Source organism: Macaca fascicularis, chromosome 14 (assembly GCF_037993035.2).
Source record: "Macaca fascicularis isolate 582-1 chromosome 14, T2T-MFA8v1.1".
Taxonomy (NCBI): Eukaryota; Metazoa; Chordata; class Mammalia; order Primates; family Cercopithecidae; genus Macaca; species Macaca fascicularis.
In genome coordinates this window covers 82,178,543-82,201,311 of record NC_088388.1, presented here as the reverse complement: position 1 = coordinate 82,201,311, position 22,769 = coordinate 82,178,543, and the positions used below count along the sequence as shown (strand labels likewise).

Below are 22,769 nucleotides of genomic sequence, written 5' to 3'. Positions count from 1 at the left end.
TGGAATACTATGCAGCCATAAAAAAGGATGAGTTTGTGTCCTTTGTAGGGACATGGGATGCAGCTGGAAACCATCATTCTCAGCAAACTATTGCAAGAACAGAAAACCAAACACCGCATGTTCTCACTCATAGGTGGGAACTGAACAATGAGATCACTTGGACTCGGGAAGGGGAACATCACACATCGGGGCCTATCATGGGGAGGGGGCAGGGGCAGGAGGGAGGGATTGCATTTGGAGTTATACCTGATGTAAATGACGAGTTGATGGGTGCTGACGAGTTGATGGGTGCTGACGAGTTGATGGTTGCAGCACACCAACATGGTACAAGTATACATATGTAACAAACCTGCATGTTATGCACATGTGCCCTAGAACTTAAAGTATAATAATAATTTAAAAAAAAAAAAAAAAACTTTATGTACATGTTAAGCCTCCTCCCCATACACATATCTCACAGTAGAGAGTTTAACTCCTGGATGACCAGCAGAAATGGATGGAGTGAGATATTCCAAACATAGGGCACAGAGCTCACCAATCTGTGGACTCTTTCTGTGTAGGAGAAAACATCCTCTGCATCCCATCTCTTCCCATTTCCCCTGCTTATAAAACTATTGTTACACATAGTGCTTAGATTCTATACTTTGAGATACATTATGGATTAAACAATGTAAGCTAAAAGCCTAACCAATGGGAACATAATATATGATCTGAGGACTGCCAGAAGTTAATTTGTGAAATAGAGTCCAATTTAAACACATGATTATATTAATAAGCCTACTATCATTTTACTCTAAGAGTTTAGTAAGAATCACCTGCCATCAGGCCAGGCTCACGCCTGTAATCCTGCACTTTGGGAGGCCAAGGCAAGTGGATCATTTGAGGCCAGGAGTTCAAGACCAGCCTGGCCAACATGGTGAAACCCCATCACTATTAAAAAGACAAAAAATTAGCCTGGTGTGGTGGCACATGCCTATAATCCCAGCTACTCAGGAGACTGAGGTGGGAGGATGACTTGAGCCCAGGAGGTCTCCACCTGCACTCCAAGCCTGGGTGACAGAACAAGACCCAGTCTGCGGAAAAAAAAAAAAAGAGAGAGAGAGAGAGGGATGATTTCTATTTTAGTATTAATTAAAAGGTCATTTAAAAAATGTTATCCTAAGAAACTTCTCTAGCAGTACATTTCACATTTAACTAACATAACAATGTCGCTATAGAAATTTTATTGGAATTACCCTTGAATAAGATAATGCATGAATATCTGGCATCATAAAAGAAACATTACACTTGAATAGAGAATTAGGCATTCTATATACCACACAAGGTAGACTGATATCTGCTAGGGCATCAGAAAAAAGTTTTATGTTTCATGTGTTTCTGATTGATATTTACTTTAAAAGATTAATAACTCAGCAGCTATTGTATCCAAACTGAAAGGAGAAATCATAACTCACCTTTATGCATAGGAGTTGATCCATTATCAGCACGCTCATTAATATTGATTACTCCATCTTCTACTAACTTCTTAAGCATCCCCAAATCACCCTTAAAGGCAGCCACATGACCTGGAAATGCTAAAGCTATGAATAAAAAAATTCAGCATTTCAATAAATATCAGAGTTTATTCTTTTCCCTGTCTTAAGCTGTCATATATTTCAGGTTTCAATATTTTCTCAAATAAAAGGCTGTTGTAATGGAATGAGTTCAGTTGATGACTAGCAGTAAAAAGAGAATTATCAAATAAGATTATTACTAATCATTCTACTCTTTTTCCCCTCAGGACTTCAAACATGCCAGAAGTATTGTACCAGGACAATTTTTAGCCACATTCTCTTTCTCTCTCATACCACCACAAAACACAGGGGATGGTCATTTAAAACCCTTTGTATAAAGACACACTTGGAAGCTGGGCATGGTGGCTCACGCCTGTAATCCCAGCACTTTCGGAGGCTGAGGTGAGTGAATCATTTGAGGTCAGGAGTTCAAGACCAGCCTGGCCAACATGGTGAAACCCTATCTCTACTAAAAATACAAAAATTAGCTGGGTGTGGTGGTTCATGCCTGTAATTACAGCTACTCAGGAGGCTGAGGCAGGAGAATCGCTTGAACCTGGTTACACAGACCGCTCCTTCTCTACTTGCAAGACAGTGAAGACAGCAAAATAGACTAGAAGCAGATAAGAAGTGTGTATGTGCACATACATATAGAGTCATCCCTTGGAATCCTAAGGGTTCTAGGATTCCCAAAGATACCAAAATCTGTGGATGTCCAAGTCCCTTATATAAAATGGTATATTTGCAGATAACCTATGCACATCCTCCCTCCCATATACTTTAAATAATCTCTACGTTACTCACAATACCTAATACAATAGAAATGCTATGTAAATAGTTGTCACACTGCTTTGTTTTGTTTAGAGATAGGGTCTCACTTTGTCACTGAGGTGTGGTCACAGCTCACTGTAACCTTGAACTCCTAGGCTCAAGCAATCCTCCCGCCTCAGCCTCCCAGGTAGCTAGGATTACAGGGATGCACCATCATGCCGTACTCTTACTGGTCTTTGTTGTATTCTGTCTTACTTATCTGTATGTCTGTTTGCCATTACTACACACTGCCTTGATTACTGTAGCAATATAGTAAGTCTTAAAATCAAGTAGTGTTAAGTCCTTCCAACTTTGTTATTTTAAAAATATTCTTTGGCTATTCTAGATTGTTTATTTCCATATGTAAAAATGAGAAAAGTCACATTTCAGATTTGTTGAGAGGGTAAAATTATGCAATTCTTTGGTATCCAAGTATCAAGAAGATCTTATTTTTAAAAAAGACAAAACAATGCAATCCTTGCAAGTGCTTACTACCATGTCTGGCATTTTTAGTAAGGACTCAGTTTATGTAGTTACTATCATTAAAGACATTTTATTAAGCATCAACTATATGCTAGGGATAAGGTTAGGTGCTTTCAGTTGTGTGTGTGTGTGTGTGTGTGTCTGTGTGTACGCATGTATGTGTATAGATGCACAGCTGGCCCTCCATATTTGCAAGTTCTATATCTGCAGATTGAACAGACGGAAAATACTTGAAGGAGAAACCAATAAAAATAACAATACAACAATAAAAAATAATGCACATAAAGAACAACACAGGGTGGATGCAGTGGCCCATGCCTGTAATCCCAGTGCTTTGCTGGGAGGCTGGGGAAGGAGGATCACTTGAGGCCAGGAGTTTGAGACCAGCCTGGGAAACATAGTGAGACCCCAACTCATATACACAACTAAAATATAAAACCACAGAATGGAATGAAAAATCTAAAATAATAGTTTACCCTTGAGGAGGAAGAAAAGGTGATGGTAATTAGGGAGAGAGATCCAAAGGGCTTCAACTCTATATTTTATTCTTTTCTTTTCTTCCAAGATAGAGTTTTGCTCATGTTGCCCAGGATGGAGTGCAATTGCATGATCTTGGCTCACTGCAACCTCCACCTCCCGGGTTCAAATGATTCTCCTGCCTGAACTTCTCAAGTAGCTGGGATTACAGGTGTTAGCCACCATACCTGGCCTCTATATTTTATTCTTAAATTTAGTGATTCACTGCTCATTTTTTTTTTTTTTTTTTTTTTTTTTTTTGAGACAGGGTCTCATTTTGTCATGCAGGCTGGAGTGCAGAGGTATAATCAAGGCTCAGTGTAGCCTTGACTTCCTGGGCTCAATCCATCCTCCCACCTCAGCCTCCCAAGTAGCTGATTACAGGGATGCCTCCACATCCAGCTAATTTTTGTATTTTTTGTAGAGATAGGGTTTTACTATATTTCCCAAATTGGTCTTGAACTTCTGGGCTTAAGCAATCCACTCACCTCAGACTCCCAAAGTTCTGGGATTACAAGCATGCGCCACTGCAACAAACCTCTACACATTTTTGTCTAAAGTATTTTATAATAAAGAATCTGGATGAATGTATCGGCAATGATATGTAATAAATTTTAATATGTTATATATTAAACATGTTTATATTTTTACATATAACATATATAACATTTGCCTTATATCTTCTTTTCCTATTTCATTGATTCTACATCAATGAAAGTATATCATTATATCATCATCATCATCATTACATTATATGCTAGAACATATCACTTACTTACTTTCCTGATCTTCTAAATCTTTCCCTTCATACTCAGCCCCCTGGATAAACTGTAAAATGTTCTGCTTGAAAAACCTCTGGGCCAAATCCAATACATTTTCTCCGTTATCATTGAAAGCTTTTAAAACTTGTGTCGCACTGCTCATTCTACTGAATAGGAATTTGAAACAGTGAAGGTGGCCTTCCATGGCTGCTAAGTGAACTAGAGGAAAGAAAAAAAAAATTTAATATTTTTAAAATACGTATGTATGTATGTATGTATGTATGTATGTATTTAGAGACAAGATCTTGCTCTGTAACCCAGGCTGGAGTGCAGTGGCACAATCATAGCTCACTATAGCCTCCAACTCCCGGGCTCAAGGGATTCCCCCCACCTCATCCTCACAAGTAGCTGGGAGTACAAGCAGGAGTCACCATGCCTGGCAGAATTTATTTTTTAAATTGAAACTAAAATAACTTGAAAAAAGAAATAACACATTAGCTCTACTCCTCATAGGGAGATAATTATTCCTGCCCCAAATGACAGGAGCAGAGATGAGACCTTTTTCCCAGCCTGCATTTCTTTACAGTCAGCCTTCTAGTCACTTCAAAGCAGTGAGTAAATGGTTCAATAGTTACACTTACCATGAGTCTACAGAGATCAGATGAGGGTCACCAAAGAGCAGGCCCAGAAAGTTATGTTAGAAAGTGAAATCCCAATTATACAGTTTATAATTACATGATAAAATGCTTATTATGTAAGTAAAATAACTAAGTAAAATTTAATATTTTGGGAAAAAATGGAAGAAACCAATCACTGCAAATAAGAATATTATAATATTTTATCACTATGCATTTGTCACTTTTCTATAATAATTTATTCTTTTTATTATAAACAAGAAGAATGGATTGAAATGCAGACTAGGTATATACACTGACTTCATCATTTACAGCCTTTCAGAAAATAACAGAAAAGGTATTTTTTTAAAGCTATAAAAAACTAAAGAAACAAACAGGAATGCTATGAACAGACAAGAAATTTTAAGGAATCCCTGAAAGAAGTATATTGGATGAGACTCAGGGACAGCCATAACCTAAAATTTTATGGGAAAAAAAAAAAAAGGAATGCATCTGGAGTTGTTACAAGCTTCGAGGCAATGATTACAAAGACCAAGACAGTCTTTACACTTAAGAAATGACCGCTTGGGAAATAAGCCCAATTCACATATCTTGATTATGGAGAGGCAGGGTAATGCCCAAGTGGCCAGTATAATTCAGGTGAAACAAGAAGTCCCAGATAAGAAGTCCAGAAGATAAATTGCTGGCACATATCAATCTATCCTCCCTCAGCTGCCCCTCATACTAACCCCTGCCCCCCTGAAACTGCAGATTCCTCTAACTGCTTACTCATCATTTACACTTAAAAGTCTTATAGGCATTTCTAACATATGTCAAAAGTTGAGCTCCTTAGCCTCCTCACACACATTTTCCTTATATTGTCTCCCCATCTTGGTTAATGGAAGTTCTCTCAACATTGTTCAGGCCCATAAGCCTTGGAGCCATCCTTGACTCCCCTTTCCATTACTCCCCACATCTAATCCATCAACAAATTTTACTGGCTCCTTCAAAATATACACAGAACCTGATTACTTCTCAGTACCTTTGCTGCCTCTATACTGGCCAACCCAAATAGTAGCCTGAATTATTGCATCAGGTTCCCAACTGCTCTCCTGTTTCTTACCCATGCCACTACCACACCCTCAACTGCAGTCTACTATAAACACAACAGCCAAATGATCCTTTTATTTTTGTTTTGAGACAGGGTCTTCCTCTGTTGCACAGGCTAGAGTACAGTGGCGCAATCTTGGCTCACTGAAACCTCCACCTCCCGGGTTCAAGCGATTCTGGTGCCTCAGCCTCCCAAGTACCTGGAATTACAGGTATGTGCCACAACACCCAGCAATTTTTTGTATTTTTAGTAGAAACGGGGTTTCACCATGTTGGCCAAGCTGGTCTCGAACTCCTGGCCTCAAGCAATGCACCCGCCTTGGCCTCCCAAACTGCTGGGATTACAAGCATGGGCCAACGCGCCCAGCCCAAAATGATCCCTTTAAACAACAGGTCAGATCATGTCACTCCTGTGATCAAAACCCTCCAATAAGGCTGGGCATGGTGGCACATGCCCATAGTCCTAGGTATTCAGGAAGCTGAAGCAGAAGGTTTGCTTGAGCCCAGGAGTTCGAGTCTAGACTGGGCAACATACTGAGAAAGATAGAAAAGATGGAAAGAAAAAACAAACAAACTCTCTAATGGCTCCTCTTACTTCTCCAACCATAACATCTAATACTCACCCCCTCACTTCTGTTGGAACTACACTGACTTACTATTACTTAAACACACCATGCACATCCCTGCCTCAGGAGATTTACACTTGCTGTTACCTCTACCTGAAATGTTCTTCCTCCAGGATATCCACAAAATCCGCTTCCTTAACTCCTTCAGGTGTTTACCCAATTGTAACTTCCTCAGTGAAGGTTTTCTTGATGACTTATTTCAAATTTCATCCCCTCTCATACTCTCTACTCGCCTTTCCTACTTTACATTTATCTAAACACATATCTCTATATAATATATATTTTGCTCATTCATTTAGATGATTACCTGTCTCTCCCCTCACCACCACATGTAGGTAGGACTTTGTCTTTTATTTGCTGTAATATCTCCAGCACCCTGAAGAACTGAGACATAGTATGTGCTCAATAAACGTATGTCAAATTAATAAAAATTTTTGAGAGGGTTTCTACTTCCAAAATGGCCCTGAAGACGCAAGCTAGTTTCACACTCTACCAAAGAAAACAAAAACAAATATACAGCACTGAGATTATCACTAGCAATAGCCCAGAATTCAAATATGAGGATGAGACAGGTCCTGGGGCCACAGTCAAGTGAAAAACCTCTGAGCAGACAGTAACAGAATCGGACTTCCATATCCAAGACATGCCTCCCCCAATTCTGCCCAGCACAAAGCTCATGAAAATTTCCCCCAACTCACAGTTTTTATACTGGAAAAAGTGAGATCAAAGTAAGCAGCTTCCCTATCATCTTGGGCTCCCTGGCAGAAGACCTGTCCCTGCCTCAAGCCACAGGAAGCACTGGGAGTGCCTGAAGACAAATATATCCCTGAGGATAGCCAGAGACAAAGGGGAGAGGTAGGACTACCATCCTGAGTCCTGGAAACTCTGCTCTGTAACTAAGCCAAAGGAGACACCAAATCAGAGTGGCTGTTTAGCATCACCATACTAAGGTTCTTTCTACAGGTCCCCTCGGCACAAACTGCTAGCAAGCGTTCCCATACTGCTGAGATATCCCTTTTGGGACCTCCCCAGTTTGGAATGGGCTACACTCTGATTTATTTACTAGAGTCAAGGCAAACCTGAGCATAAGGTGCCATTTAGGGCCAAAAAGGAAGCAGAGACCTACCTGGAAAAAGAAAGAAAGTCAACAAGAAAATTACAAAGAATCTCTAAATGAACATACCCCATAAAAACCAAAAGAAGCCAGACAGCGAAGACTGGAAAAACTAATCCCTCAATGCAAAAACATAGATGTACATCCAAGGGAAACACAACCTACTCAAACAGACATAGCAATAAACCACTGACTGACTCCAACAAGATGGCAATATGTGAGTTCTTGAAGAATTCAAAATAGCAGTTTTAAGGAAACTTAGTGATCTCAAAAAAAAAAAAAAAACATAGAAAAGCAATTCAGAAATTGATCACAGAAATTTAACAAAAAGATTTTAAATAATTTTTAAAATCAAACAGAAATCTTAAAATTGAGAAACATATTTGCCAAACTAACAAATTCATTAGAGTCTCTCAATAACAGAATGAATCAAGCAGAGGAAAGAATCAGTGAGTTCAAAAATAGGCTAATTGAAAATACCCAGTCATAGGATAAAAAAAAAATGGAAAGAAATGAAAATCACCTACCAGAAATAGAAAATTATCTCAAAAGACCAAGTCTAAGAATTACTGGTGTTCAACAGAAAGTGAGCAAGGACAAGTGGTAGAAAGCTTATCCAAAGAAATAATAACAGAAAACTTTCTGAAACTTGAGATAAATATAAATATCCACAAATAGTAAGGTCTCAGAACACCAAACAGATTCAACCCTAGTAAGACTACCCAAGGCATATAATAATCAAACTCTCAAAGGTCAAAGACAAAGGAAGGATCTTAAAAGCAGAAACAATAAAGAAACAAATAACATACAAAGGAGCCCCAGTTTGTCTGGCAAAAAACTTCTCAAGAAAAACCACACAGGTCAGGAAGGAACAGGACCTTTTCAAAGTGCTGAAAGGAAAAAAACAAAACAAAACCCTGCCATCCAAGAATCCAGCAAAGCTTCTTCAACTATAAAGAAGACAGAAGGGCTACCCGTTCCGGACCCCTTCCATGCTGTGGAATCTTCGTACTTTCACTCTGCTCAATAAAGCCTACAGCTTTTTCTCTCTATTGGTTCATGACTCACCGCAGTCAGCTGCCACACCAATTCTTTGGCGTGGCTAGGCAAGAACCTTAGGTGTTACATTTTGCGAGGCAGCCAGGAGTCTCCAGGAAAGGCATCTACATCGTCACGTGGTGAGTACAATTAGACCTCTTTCACTTGCTATTCCGTCCTGTCCTTCCTTAGAATTCAGAGGCTAAACCGGGCACCTGTCAGCCACTTAAAGGCAACTAGCACAGCCACCACACTAAAGACATGGGTGTCAGGCTGTCTGGAAAAGGGCTCTCTAACAACCCCCAACCCTTTGGGGTTGGGAGCGTTGGTTGGCCTGGAACCAGTTCCAATTCTTTCGCTTTCCGTGGTGGTCCCAAAGTACACCCAGGAGTGCTCAGTGGACGTCTCAGTCTCCTAGATATGCTGGTTGAGACTATGGCCCCACAAGAATCTCTCCCTGCACGGGTTACTGAGCATGAGACAGCCACATCTGTCTCCTGCCTCCTGGGTCCTAATGTCTGCCGGCTAGACTTCTTTCCTCATCTTACAAGTAAGGTTATTCCCCCTAGGCAGGATCAAGATTCCCTATTTAGAAGTCTTGAATTCTTGGGGTGGTGCCCAGAAGATCTCTGTTCATGGTGCCCTCCAGGGTTTAGGCAAGTGTCGCCATTTCATGGCCATTTTGAAGGGCCAGTTCCCCACCATAGTGTATGGTCCCCCACATCAGGACAATTTAAAGACAGGTCTGTAATTTTCATGTGGATAGTAGAAAAGCCTTAGGACATTTCCTCCATTGCTCCCCAGATAAACTTAGCCCTTTCTTGGGGCCTCTCAAGTACAATCTGGTGCATAGGCACGGGTCTTAAAGCCATTGTTGTTTCAACCATTCAATAATTGGTATTGGAGGGAAGAAAATACAGTCAGTTGGGACACAGGATACTGGTACCACCTTGAGAGGGGGGCTTACTCCTTTGATGGCAAGTGGGGACAGAAGGCTAAAGTACAGCAGCTGTTCTCTCGGCCCTGGCCTAGAGGACATCCATCACCCCCTTTAAGCTTACTATACACCTCCTGTCACTAAGTCAGAGATTTCTCCTTGAAGGACAGTTTTATAGCCAGGACCACATAAATTGGGCCTTAGCATGCAAGCATCAGTGGTGTCCCAGACCCAGGCCTTGCCACCCTGGAACAGGTAGGACGCATTGGCAGAAGGACCACAATAAATCCAACAGTCCTTGTGCCCCATTTAGTGGTCAACAGGTGCATGGCAGAGGCAAGGGAAGTTTCCATCCATGGCAGAGGCAAGGGAAGTTTCCATCCCGCCGGTAAGCATGGTTAAATCCGGTAGATGAAGAGCTCAGGAAAAGGGACCATGAGCTTTGAACACAATTGGACCTGACCCTTATGGGATACCCTTAGGGAAGACGAGTCCCAGGACTAACCAGGGTGCGGACATCCCTGTGTTTAAAATTCCAGATAAGCACCACACCTTCCAAACCGGACACTCCCTTAAGATGTATCCTGAATTACTGGGACAAATTTGACCCTGAAACCTTAACAAAGAAGTGGCTAATTTTCTTCTGTACCACTGCCTGGCCACAGTATTCCTTACAAAATGGAGAAACTTGGTCCCCTGAGGGAAGTATTAATTATAACATCCTTCTACAACTAGCTCTTTTCTGTAAACAGGAAGGTAAATGGAGTGAAGTTCCTTATGTACAGGCTTTCTTTGCCTTTCATGACAATACTGCCCTGTGCCAAGCCTGCAAGCTTTGCCCAAATGACAGAGGCCCACAGTTACCTCCATACTCAGGGCCTCTTCCCTCAGCCCCACTCTCCTCCCCCACTGACTCTCCTCCATCCAGCCCCACCAAAGTGTTAAAGGCACCCCAGAAAGAGAACACAAACTCCACAAGCCAGGCACCCAAACTATGTCCCTTACAAACAGTAGGAGGAGAATTTGGGCCCATTCACTTTCATGTGCCCTTCTCACTCTCAGATTTAAAACAAATAAAGGCAGATTTAGGGAAATTTTCGGATGATCCCTCTAACTATATAGATGTTTTACAAGGGTTAGGGCAGTCCTTTGATCTAGCATGGAAGGACATCATGTTGTTCCTTAATCAGACCTTAAGTCCTACTGAAAAGGAGGCAGCTTTAGCAGCAGCCCAGCAATTTGGAGATTTATGGTATCTTAGCCAGGTAAATGATCGAATGACCCTGGAGGAAAAGGGAAAATTCCCCACAGGGCAACAGACAGTACCCACTGTAGACCCTTATTAGGATACTGACTCAAATCATGCAGATTGGAGCCACAGGCATTTGCTAACTTACATTTTAGAAGGGTTGAGGAAGACTACGAAAAAGTCTATGAACTACTCAATGTTATCCACAATTATGCAGAGAAAAAGAGGAAAACCCTTCTGCTTTTCTAGAAAACTAAGGGAGGCCCTAAGAAAGCACACCTCCCTAACTCCGGACTCCCTGGAAGGCCAACTTATTCTAAAGGATAAATTTATCACCCAATCAGCGGCTGACATTAGGAGAAAACTCCAAAAGTTTGCCTTAGGCCCCGAACAAAATTTGGAGGCATTATTAAACCTGGCAACCTCGGTGTTCTATAACAGGGACCAAGAGGAACAGGCCAAAAGGGAAAAGCGAGATAAGAAAAAGGCTACAGCCTTAGTCATGGCCCTCAGACAGGCAGACCCTGGTGGCTCAGAGGGAACCAAAAGAGGAGCAAGCCAATTTCCTAGTAGGGCTTGTTATCAGTGTGGTTTGCAAGGACACTTTAAGAAAGATTGTCTAACCAGAAACAAACAGCCCCCTTGCCCATGTCCAATACGCCAAGGCAATCACTGGAAGGCACACTGCCCCAGAGGACGAAGGCTGTCTGGGCCAGAAGCCCAACCAGATGATTCAGCAACAGGCCTGAGGGTGGCCAGGGCAAGCGCCAGCTCATGCCATCACCCTCACAGAGCCCCAAGTAAGTTTGACCATTTAGGGCCAGGAAGTGGACTTCCTCCTGGACACTGGCGCGGCCATCTCAGTTTTAATCTCCTGCCCCAGATGACTGCCTCAAAGTCCGTTACTATTCAAGGATCTTAGGACAGCCTAATAACCAGGTATTACTCTCACCTCCTCGGTTGCAATTAGGAGACTTTGCTCTTTTCACATGCCTTTCTTGTTACGCCCAAAAGTACCACACCCTTATTAGGTAGGGACATATTAGCCAAAGCTGGGGCTATTATCTACAAGAATATAAGGAATAAATTATCCATTCACTGTCCTCTACTTGAAGAAGGAATCAACTCTGAAGTCTGGGCCTTAGAAGGACAATTCGGAAAGACAAAGAATGCCCATCCAGTTCAAATCAGGCTAAAAGACCCCACCACTTTTCCTTATCAAAGGCAATGTCCCTTAAGGCCTGAAGCTCACAAAAAATTACAGGATATTGTTAGACATTTAAAAGAGGAGAAGGAGCTTGAACATTCAGTACCCTGGAATATGTTTAACCAATGGATATCTGGGCTCCTCCCCTTTCTAGGCCCTGTGACAGCCATCCTACTATTACTCGTCTTTGGGCCTTGCATTTTTAACCTCCTTGTCAAATTTGTTTCCTCCAGGATCAAGGCCATCAAGCTACAAATGCTCTTACAAATGGAACCTCAAATGAGCTCAACTCACGGCTTCTACCGAGGACCCCTAGATCAACCTGCTGGTCCCTGACTGGCCTAAAATGTTCCCCTCTGGAGGACACCAAAACTGCAGGGCCCCTTCTTCACCCCTAACCAGCAGGAAGTAGCCAGAACGACTGCCGCCCAGTTCCCAATAGCAGTTGGGGTATCCTGTTTTAGACGGGGAACTCAGAGGAGGGGCTAGCTGGGCTTCCTGGGTCAAGTAGGGGCTCAGAAAGCTGTGAAACTCACTCATTTCCTGCATCAGAACTTACTTTGGTCCTGGATGGATAATATTGAAGATATATGGTTAAAATGTTCCTAACACCAAAAAAAAAAAAAAAAAGAAGAAGAAGAAGAAAGCCTTTCCCAGACCAACAAAACCTGAGAGAGTTTACGATCACCAGAACCATCTTATAAGAAACGTTAAAGGGAGTTCTTCAATCAGGAAGAAGAAACACTAATGTGCAAATGGAAAACATTTGAAGGTATAAAAATCATTGGTGAAATTAAAAACATGGACAACCCTAGAATACTCCAATAATGTAACTGTGGTGTGTGATAACTCCAGTATGAAGACTAAAAGACAAATCTAACAAAAACAATAATAGCTATAGCAATCTGTTAAGAGATAGGAAATACAAAAATATATAAATAGGTGGGGCGCAGTGGCTCACACCTGTAATCCTAGCACTTTGAGTGGCCGAGGAGAGTGGATCACTTGAGGTCAAGAGTTCGAGACCAGCCTGGCCAACATGGTGAAACCCCATCTCTATGAAAAATACAAAAATTAGCCAGTCATGGGGGTGGGCGCCTGTAACCCAGCTACTTGGGAGGCTGAGGCAGGAGAATCTCTGGAACCCAGGAGGAGAAGGTTGCAGTGAGCCAAGATCACACCACTGCACTCCAGGCTGGGTAACAGAGCGAGACTCCATCTCAAAAAAACAAACAAAAAACCTCAAAAATACGTAAATAGAGACAACAAAAAGGCAAAATGTGGGAGAAACAGTTAACATGTAGGGCATTTTGGTTTTTCCTTGTTTCTATTCCTTTCTTTGTGACCTAAGGTAAGTTGTCATCTCTTTAAAATAATCTGTTATATCTATAAAATGTAAGACTCATGGTAACTACAATGTAAAACCTATATTTACTAAAAAATAAAAAGCAAAAAAATAAAACATACTACCAGAGAAAATCACTTAACCACAAAGAAAGACGAAGAAAGGAACATAGGAGTTATAAAACAACCAGAAAACAAGCAACAAAATGGCAGCTGTAAGTCTTTACCTACCAATAACAACATTGAATGTACATAGACGTAACTCTCCAATTAAAAGGCACAGAGTATAAAGAAACATGACCCAACTACATGCTGCCTACAAAAAACCCACTTCATCTATAAAGATACACATCGACTGAAAGTGAAGGAATGGAAAAGATATTCCATGCAACTAGAAGAAAAAAACAAACAAGAGTAGCTAGATTTATATTATATAAACTATAAGTTAATTCCACTACTGTGTATATATCCACAAGAAAAAAATGTCATTATATCAAAGAGATAGCTGCACTCTCATATTTATTAATACACTATTCACAATAGCCAAAATATGGAATCAACCTAAGTGTACATCAATGATGAATGAATAAAGAAAATGTAATGTATATTCACAATGGAATATGATTCAGACAAAAATGAATGAAATACTCTCACTGCCACAAGATAGATGGAACTGGAGGTCATCATGTTAAGTAAAATAAGTCAAGCACAGAAAGACAACTATTATATGTTTTCATTCATATGTGGGAGCTAAAATATGCTGGTTTCATGAAGATAGAGAGTAAATTGATTGGTGGTTATCAAAGGCCAGAAGGGTAGCATGGAGAGAGGAAGAACAGAGTTGATTAATGGGTACAAATATAAAATTCAGTAGAAGAAATAAGATCTAGTGTTTGACAGATCAGTAGAGTGATTATAGTTAACCATAGTCTATCGTGTATTTCAAAATAACTAGAAAAAAATAATTCAAATGTTTCTAGCATAAAGAAAAGAACTATTTAAGGGATGGCTACCCATATTACCTTGATTTGATCTTTATACATTACATGAATGTATCAAATTATCACACGTACACCAAAAATATGTACACTTATCAATAAAAAATAATTTTATGAGAGTGATTTGAACACAAGCAGTCTAGACCTAAGGCCACATTCTTTCTTAACATCTATATTATTATAAATACTCTACTGGTTATAAATAAAAGAATTATACCTGTTTAAAGAAACAATTGGATTTTTTAATGACCAGACAAGACTAACAAAAATGATCAAGTATACTTGATAAAGGACAATACAAAAATAAAACTGACCCCTACCTTGTATTACACACAGAAAAGTCAGTTCTAGGAGGATTGGGAATATAAATGTGAAAGTAAGATAATAACATTTCTAAAAGATAACATAAAGGAATGTCTTCATGATCACAGAATAGGGAAAGTACAAAAAGCACTAACTACAAAGGAAGAGATTATTAAAATGGATTACATTAAAATTAAAACCTCTGGCCAAGTGTGGTGGCTCACACCTGTAATCCCAGCACTTTGGGAGGCCAAGATGGGTGGATCAGAACGTCGGGAGTTCGAGACCAGCCTGGCCAACATGGTGAAACTCTGTTTCTACTAAAAATATAAAAATTAGCCAGGTGTGGTGGCACATGCCTGTAATCCCAGCTACTCGGGAGGCTGAGGCAGGAGAATTGCTTGAACCCAGGAGGCAGAGGTTGCAGTGAGCCAAGACTGTGCCACTGCACTCCAGCCTGTGCAACAGAGCAAGATTCCATTAAAAAAAAAAAAATTAAAACCTCTATTTATCAAAAAATACCAAAGAATGAAAAAGCAAGCCATAGAGTAGAAAGATTAGAAAGATATTTGCATGAAAAGATATTGGTAATAAACATAACTGACAAAGGGCTTGTATCTAGAATATATAAAGAACTCCTACAACTCAATAAGAAAAAGACATACTCCAATAGCTAATAGGCAAAAGATCTGAACTCCTACTTCACAAAAAAAAATAACTAAATAGCCATTAAAAATATGAAATGATGTTTGACATTTTTAGTCATCAGGAAAAATGTAAATTTGAAACTGCAATGAGATACATCCATCAGAAAGACTAAAACTAAAGAAAACTAATAATACCATAAATAATACCATATGCGAAAATGGAGCAATTGAAAGCAGTCTGAAAAAGTGAAGGAAGCCTAGCACAAAAGAATCTTTTTTTTGGTTTCTGGTGTTTTGGGTTTTCTTTGCAGTTTTTACAGTTTTATTTAAACATAAAGCACGCCCATGAGGTAGCTACTCATTTTCTTCACTGCGCAGCCTGGCATTGGGGTTGGTGACTATGATGGCCAGCTGGGCAGCTCATTCCACGATGGCTTTGCAGTTCTTGGAGGAAACATCTCAGCACAGTAAGATTTGTTGTACATCAGCAGCACTTCCAGCTCCTTGACGTTGTGGACCAGGAACTTCCAGAAGCCACTGGGCAGCATGTGCTTTGTTTTTTTTTGTTGCTCCCACAACCAATGTTGGGGCATCAAGATCGACCCTTGAACCTTCTATGAACCCTGTTGTCTATACCTCTGAGTTTCTGCCAGTTACACTTAATTCTGACATATCGGTCAGTCTGGTGCCAGATGAACTTCTTAGTTCTCTTTTTGACGATCTTGGGCTTTACAAGGGGTCTAAGGGTGGCCATGATGCCGAGGAGGAGATGGCTGCCACCTCTGTACACACTGCCGAGAGAGGGGCTTTTTGTTTTTTGAGACTTTAATTTAAATTTTACTTTAAACAAAACAAAAAAAAAAACTTACAAAATACAAAGTAAAAAGAATGAGAACAAAATAAATTTTCAGATACACAAAAATTGAAAAGTTCATACCAAAAGACTTCACTAAATGAACACTGAAAGATGAACTTCAGAAAAAAGCAAAATGATCATGGACAGTAATGTAAAGATATAGAAAGATGAGGCCATGCAGGTAGGTAGGAGCCAAATTATGTAAGTCCAGCATGCCAAGCCAAGGAATCAGAGGCTCCACAGGGATCCAGGGAGGTTCTAAATGGCAAAGTGATTTGATCAGTCCTGTTCATATTATTCTGCCCTTCCTCTTTCTATGTTTGCTTCTTTAAAGTATCATTTAAGTATCATTTTCACTCCAATCTCACTGTGATCTATCCTTCAGAATTTCTAGACCACTTTTTAAAGAAGGTGGAGTCTAGGTCTCCACTGGCCACTTTACTGTAGGTTAGACAACTGAAGTAGCAAATTAACTAGTATCCTCCACTTATGCAGTACTGTTTAAAAAATGAAAAAGTTGGGCCAGGTGCAGTGGCTCCTGCCTGCAATTCCAGCACTTTGGGAAGCCGAGGCAAGCAGATCTCTTGAGGCCAGGAGTTCGAGACCAGCCTAGCCAACATGGTGACACTCCCTCTCTAATAAAAATACAAAAAGTAGCCAGGCGTGGTGGCAGGTGCCTGAAACCCAGCTACAAAGGACGCTGAGACATAAGAATCACTTGAACCTGGGAGGCAGAGGTTGCAGTGAGCTGAGAGCACACCACTGCCACTCCAGCCCGGGCAACAGAGCAAGACCCTATCTCAAAAAAAAAAAAAAAAAATTTAAATTTAAAAATAAATAAGTTGTCTATGAGGCAGAGATAGGTGAAGTTAAAAAATAAAAACACTAGATAGCAGATGAAGGAAACAATTGGCAGGAAGAGCAAATCTATGTTTAATTTTGCCAATTTATCTTTTGCTGATATGGTTCCAGAAAAAAAGTCGATCAAACGTAAGGTACATAAGATGGGTGTGATGTAAGATAAAAAGTGTTCATGTCAACATATACACTACTTCATTTTGTGAGGGACTAACAGAATAATTGGTTTCAATGTCTTTATTTTTTAAGAGATGGGGTCTCACTTTGTTGTACTGAAGTGCAATGGTACAATCACAGCTCACTGTAGCCTCCAATCCCTGGGCTCCCAAATCCTCAGCCTCCCAAGAAGTTAGACTATAGGCACACATCACAACACCCAGCTTTTTTCTTTCTTTCACTTTTTTTGTAGAGAGAGGGTCTCACAATGTTGCCCAGGCTGGTCTCAAACTCCTGGCCTCAAGTGATCCTCCTGCCTCAGCCTCTCAGAGTGCTGAGATTATAGGTGTAAGCCACCATGCTCAGCCAACAGTTTAAATTTCTTAAACAAGATCAAACATTTAAAAGTTTATATCAATGAAAAACTAAAACATTTGCTTTATTTAAAATACCTGGAAGGTTTCCATTGTAGTCCACATCTTCTATGCTACAACCCCATTTAACAAGAAGTTGCAAGCAGCCAAGCCGTCCATGAAAAGCTGCATAATGTACAGGTCTCCATTCTCTCTTATCGGTCACACTGGGATCCTAGAGGTAACATTCACAAGGACTTAGTTTCTCCCTATTTTGTAGGGAAAACACTAAACCTAGCAGCTTAATTCTATAAATAAGAATTGGAGGCTGCTCTTAATACAAGAAGGCAAACACAACATAATAGAAAAATGCACTGCAACCACTAATTTGAATATATGAGCTAATAAAATACTAGTAAAATTTTATAAAACAGGCTTTTCAAAAGAATGAGTCACATAAAATAGTTTTTAAAAAGGAACTTAACTAGTCATCTTACCAGTTAGATTCCTGACCAATAAAATGAAAGGGATAGATTGAATGATCAAATACTATCATTGAGAATATAAACAGAATTAATAAAAAATATTTAATAAGTTTTCACTCTTTCTCAAACTATAGAAACACCAACTCTCACCACAATGTCTTCAATATATGTAGTTCTCTTCTTCTATGTTATTACAACTACTACAGATAAATATTGCAATAAACAAAATTTCTGAAGAAATAAATCACTTTCTAAATCAGTATATGAAATAAGAGTTTCAAAACAAACACATAGGTAGACATACAAAAATTCATAAAGATTTACAATCACCTGGTTAAGATTTGTTTGAAGCTTCGTAATCTAACCAGTTAAACTCTGAACTGGCATAAAGAACCCAAAACCTCTCAAGTACTTTGTAATACTAAATTGTTTTTTGGGGGAGAAGAGAAGATTTGTCTGAATTATTGCTTCTATGTTTAAAGATAGAAAAGGTAGAGAGAAAAATTAAATTAGTCATAAAAGAGATCTAAAAAGTCAGGAAGAGACCACTAGACTACCAAATGCTATTCCATCTACATTATCATACATTAGCACATATTAATAGGAGTCACTCACCACTCCACTTCGGAGCATTATTTGTAAAGTAAAAGAATGTCCGTGAGTTGCAGCAAGATGTAAAGGAGTGCATCCCCGCTCATCCTGGGCTGTCAGATTTGCTCCATTCATTATAAGAGCCTAAAAATAGAGAAATAGGAACGACTTTACATGAGTATAGATGTTAAACCATAAACGCAGACGCAGATTATACAAAGGCAATTTATTAATCTATAGCTAAATTATTATGTATGTTCTCACATGTGTGCTACAAGCAAATCGTAAGAAATTCTTAGCTAATACAAAGAAAATGTTTTGTTTTGTTTTGTTTTTTAAGATTATAGAAACTTCCTCTCTAATCAAGGCTTTTAACATGAACAGATTTCTCGAATAAAATGGAAAGTTTCCAGTACACTGAAACATAAATCCACAAGTTGCCTGGCAGGATAAAACACCAGGCAGGATAAAACAAAAACAGCAAGTTTACATGATCCCTGTAACACCCATGGTCTCAAACTCAGATGCTTCCTCCATCTGCCAACTGTGTTCTGGATACAGAGCACATCGTGGCTTCTGGGATCACACTCAGCTGAGGCTGTGGGTCCACAGAGCACTCATCTGGCTGGGCTATGGTGGTGGTGGCTCTACTCAAGAAGCAAAGCAGTTACTAGCACATTCAAACAGTGTATGGAACATATTTTAAATATCAAAGTGAGAAACAAGAAGGCAACATAATAATGTTATCAGAAAGATGTTAGGAAGTAAGGAGAGCTGTGTAAAGCTTGAGTCTGAAAAGCAGCTTGCCAGCTTCCTTTCTTTGGCTTCTTGGGTAGTGGGTGCCAAGACAGCAAGATGTGACATTCTGGTTCATGGATCATATAATGGACCCATCCCTGACTCTGCTGAATGCCAAGATTCCTCCATTTAGATTCAGACATCAAATGGGTTTTACGGACCAGCTTGGCTGTGTCCGTGGGCAGCATGACATGTTGATACTCAAACTCCTCATCGTCATATTTGTCCGAATAGTAAATTTGTTTGTGCAATATGATCACTTGGTTTGCTAGCCTTCAGCCCCGTGCCGCCAAGCAACTCCCAGCAGCACGTGCTCCCACCCACTTTGGCCTCAAGAAAATGTTTTAACATTGCCTAGAAGACATTTATAATATTGGTTTTACATTTTGATTTGAGCATGTATATATAATTTATAAGACACATCTTTCATGAGCACAGATAGCCACTAAGTTAAATTCTTTAATTCTAACCTAATAAAACTGAAATTTAAACCTTCACTAATTCAAAAGCAGAATCCTTTGTTAACAAGGTTTTGGATTCAATCAAAGAATTAATTAAAGTGACGAGTTCTAAGCTCCAAATCAAGTTTCTAAGTACATCTAAAGAGGTCCCATCTGAATTTGCAATTGGCCCAGTTTCTATATATGGGTTATACCATATACAAAGTAATTGGCTTAAAAGAATTATTAGTCCCGGCCAGGAGCGGTTGCTCATGCCTGTAATCCTGACACTCTGGGAGGCCGAGGTGGAAGGATCACTTGAGCCCAGGAGTTTGAGACTCTTCTGTACTTCACCATTCCTGTAATCTTTATCTCCAACCCCCTTTTCAACCGCCTGGACCCTCTTCTACCTGGATGACCTACAGACACATTAAACTCAATGTATGCCAAAATGAAATAAACATCTGTCTTCCCAGTGTTCCTTGCTTTTCAGATTTCCCTATTCATTCCATCATAATTATCTGTTATTCTGACTCAAAATTTGAATTTTCACTACACTCTGTCAATGTTTGCTTTGCAAGATATCTTGGCTCATTTTCTTTCTTTCCCTCTGCCACCACCTATTTTTACCCTCTCTGGTTAGTGATTACAGCAAAAAATCTCTAACTGACCTTCTTGTCTTTAAACTCTTCCTTCATCCTAGTAATCCTGGACACATTTTGCTAGAATAATTCCCTGAAATACTGTTTTCATTATCTCATTCCCCTGTTAATGTTCATGTGGATGTTTATGTGTATGTATAAATATATATACAGACATATTCACACACACACACACACACATATAATGTATATAAAAACTCTCTTTTCCCAGCCAGATGCAGTGGCTCATGCCTGTAATCCCAGCATTTTGGGAGGCCAAGGCAGGAGGATCGCTTGAGCCCTTGAGTTCAAGACCAGCCTAGGCAACATAGGGAGAAACCCCTGACAGACATCTCTACAAAAAAAATTAGCCAGACGTGGTGAAGCATGTTGGTGGTCTCAGCTACTTGGGAGGCTGAGGTGGGAGGATCGCTTGGACCCGGCAGGTTGATGCTGCAGTGAGTCATGACCAGGGCACTGCGCTCCAGCCAGAGCGACAGAGAAAGACGCTGTCTCAAACAACAAAAACATAAACAAAACCTCTCTTTGCTTTCCAGGTAATCACAGGGTTGAGGAGGGGGAAAAAAACTATCCTTCTATAAAATGAATCCAAAATCTTCATTCTATTTCTGAGGCACTTTACAAAACTGGTCTACCCAAGCATGGTTCTTAACAGTCCACACCATAAATAATCTATACTCAGTCAAACTAACATAATGGTATATCCTCTGAACATAGCCCAATTTTCCAATTCAGGAGCTTCTTACAGAAGTATAGCATAGAGATTAATGGGACAAGTCTAGGTTCAGATCCTAGCTCTGTCACTTGCTTACAAGGTACTTACCACTTAGGCAAGGTACTTACCACTCTGAATCTGTTTTGTAACCTTTATAAAAGCGAACTCATAGAACTGTTTGTGTTGGATGAAATGATACATGAGAGACTGACTGACACACAATAAATCTTCAATGAATGACAATTATTATTTTTATTTGCTCCTAACAAGTATTGCCTGCCTCTATAATACTTCCTCATTACTTAATCTTTAAAATCAACCCACTCTTTTGGGCTTAACTGATGTTTTATTTCCTCCATTTATGATCCCTCTACCTCCTCCTAAATTATACAATTCTTCTCATCTGTATTTTTCATTAGAACTTTAATCATAGATTTTGCTTTGTATCGTTTTGCAACTCACTGAGTAGAGCTCCTGACCCTTCAAACAATCTCATGCTTCCTCCTGGCAGGAACTGTGATGTGGATTGGCTGTGTCCCCCCTCAAATCTCATTTGAATTGTAGTTCCCATAACCTCCACATGTCATGGGAGGGACACGGTGGGAGGGACACTGAATCAGGGGGTGGTTACCCCCATGCTGTTCTCATGATAGTGACTGAGTTCTCACGAGATCTGATGGTCTTATAAGAAGCTTTTCCCCCTTTGCTCAGCAGTTTTCTCTTCCTGCCATCCTGTGAAGAAGGACGTGTTTGCTTCCCCTTCCACCATGACTGTAAGTTTTCTGAGGCATTCCCAGCCATGTGGAACTGTGAGTTAACTAAACTTTTTTTCTTTATAAATTACCTAGTCTTGGGTATTTCTTCATAGCAGTGTGAGAATGGACTAATACCAACTGTTTGCTTATATGACTCTGTATCCCTCCAAATTCCAGTCTATTTCAAAACACTGAATAATAACAATTACTCTAATATACTAGATCCCACCATATATTAATATGTCACCCTGGTCAGGCAATACATTAAATATGAAATTTTAGGCATGGCCAAATGTCTTAGTCTGTTAGACTACTATATAAAATATCATAAACCAGGGAGCATATAAACAACAAAAATTTATTTCTCATAGTTCTAGAGGCTGGAAAGTCCAAGATTAAGGTGCTGGCAGATTCTGTCTGGTGAGGGCTCATTCTGCATGGATAGTGCCTTCTCACAGCATCTTCATATGGTGGAAGAGGCTAGTGAGCTAGCTCTCTGAGGTCTCTTGCATAAGGACATTAATCCTATTTATGAGGGCAAACCCCTCATGACCTAATAACCTCTTAACACCATCACCCTGGGGTTAAGATTTCAACATATTTATTTTGGAGGACACAAACATTCAGACCACAGCAGCAAGCTATAAAGGAGATAATCTGGTCATGACTGTGAGATCTCACAAAACAACCCCAGATAGCCAACTACATCAGAGATAAAAGGATTTCTGGTTGCAAGCCATTTATTTAAGTGGATAGCTGGTATCAGAATATCTGAGTTGTGGAATCCAGT

The 22,769-nt window shown here is 39.9% G+C and overlaps 1 protein-coding gene and 2 pseudogenes across 17 annotated transcripts in view; all 3 read right to left on the bottom strand.

The window, feature by feature from the left end:
* ANKRD42 (ankyrin repeat domain 42) overlaps window positions 1-22,769 on the bottom strand; it is a 196,541-nt gene that overhangs the window by 162,509 nt on the left and 11,263 nt on the right. For 10 of the 17 annotated variants that reach the window (XM_074014921.1, XM_074014922.1, XM_005579229.4 and 7 more), the window contains 4 exons: window positions 18,634-18,753; window positions 17,633-17,768; window positions 4,142-4,342; window positions 1,455-1,580 (listed from right to left, as the gene is read on the bottom strand). In XM_074014921.1, coding sequence (XP_073871022.1) covers window positions 1,455-1,580; window positions 4,142-4,342; window positions 17,633-17,768; window positions 18,634-18,753 — 583 coding nt within the window. Of the gene's footprint in view, window positions 1-1,454; window positions 1,581-4,141; window positions 4,343-8,655; window positions 8,755-17,632; window positions 17,769-18,633; window positions 18,754-22,769 lie in introns of those variants that run through there. The other 7 variants (XM_045371218.2, XM_074014927.1, XM_074014928.1 and 4 more) reach the window with 2 other exon arrangements.
* On the bottom strand, window positions 15,558-16,067 carry LOC123568717 (large ribosomal subunit protein eL32-like; annotated as a pseudogene).
* On the bottom strand, window positions 19,213-21,425 carry LOC123568656 (cyclin-dependent kinases regulatory subunit 1 pseudogene; annotated as a pseudogene).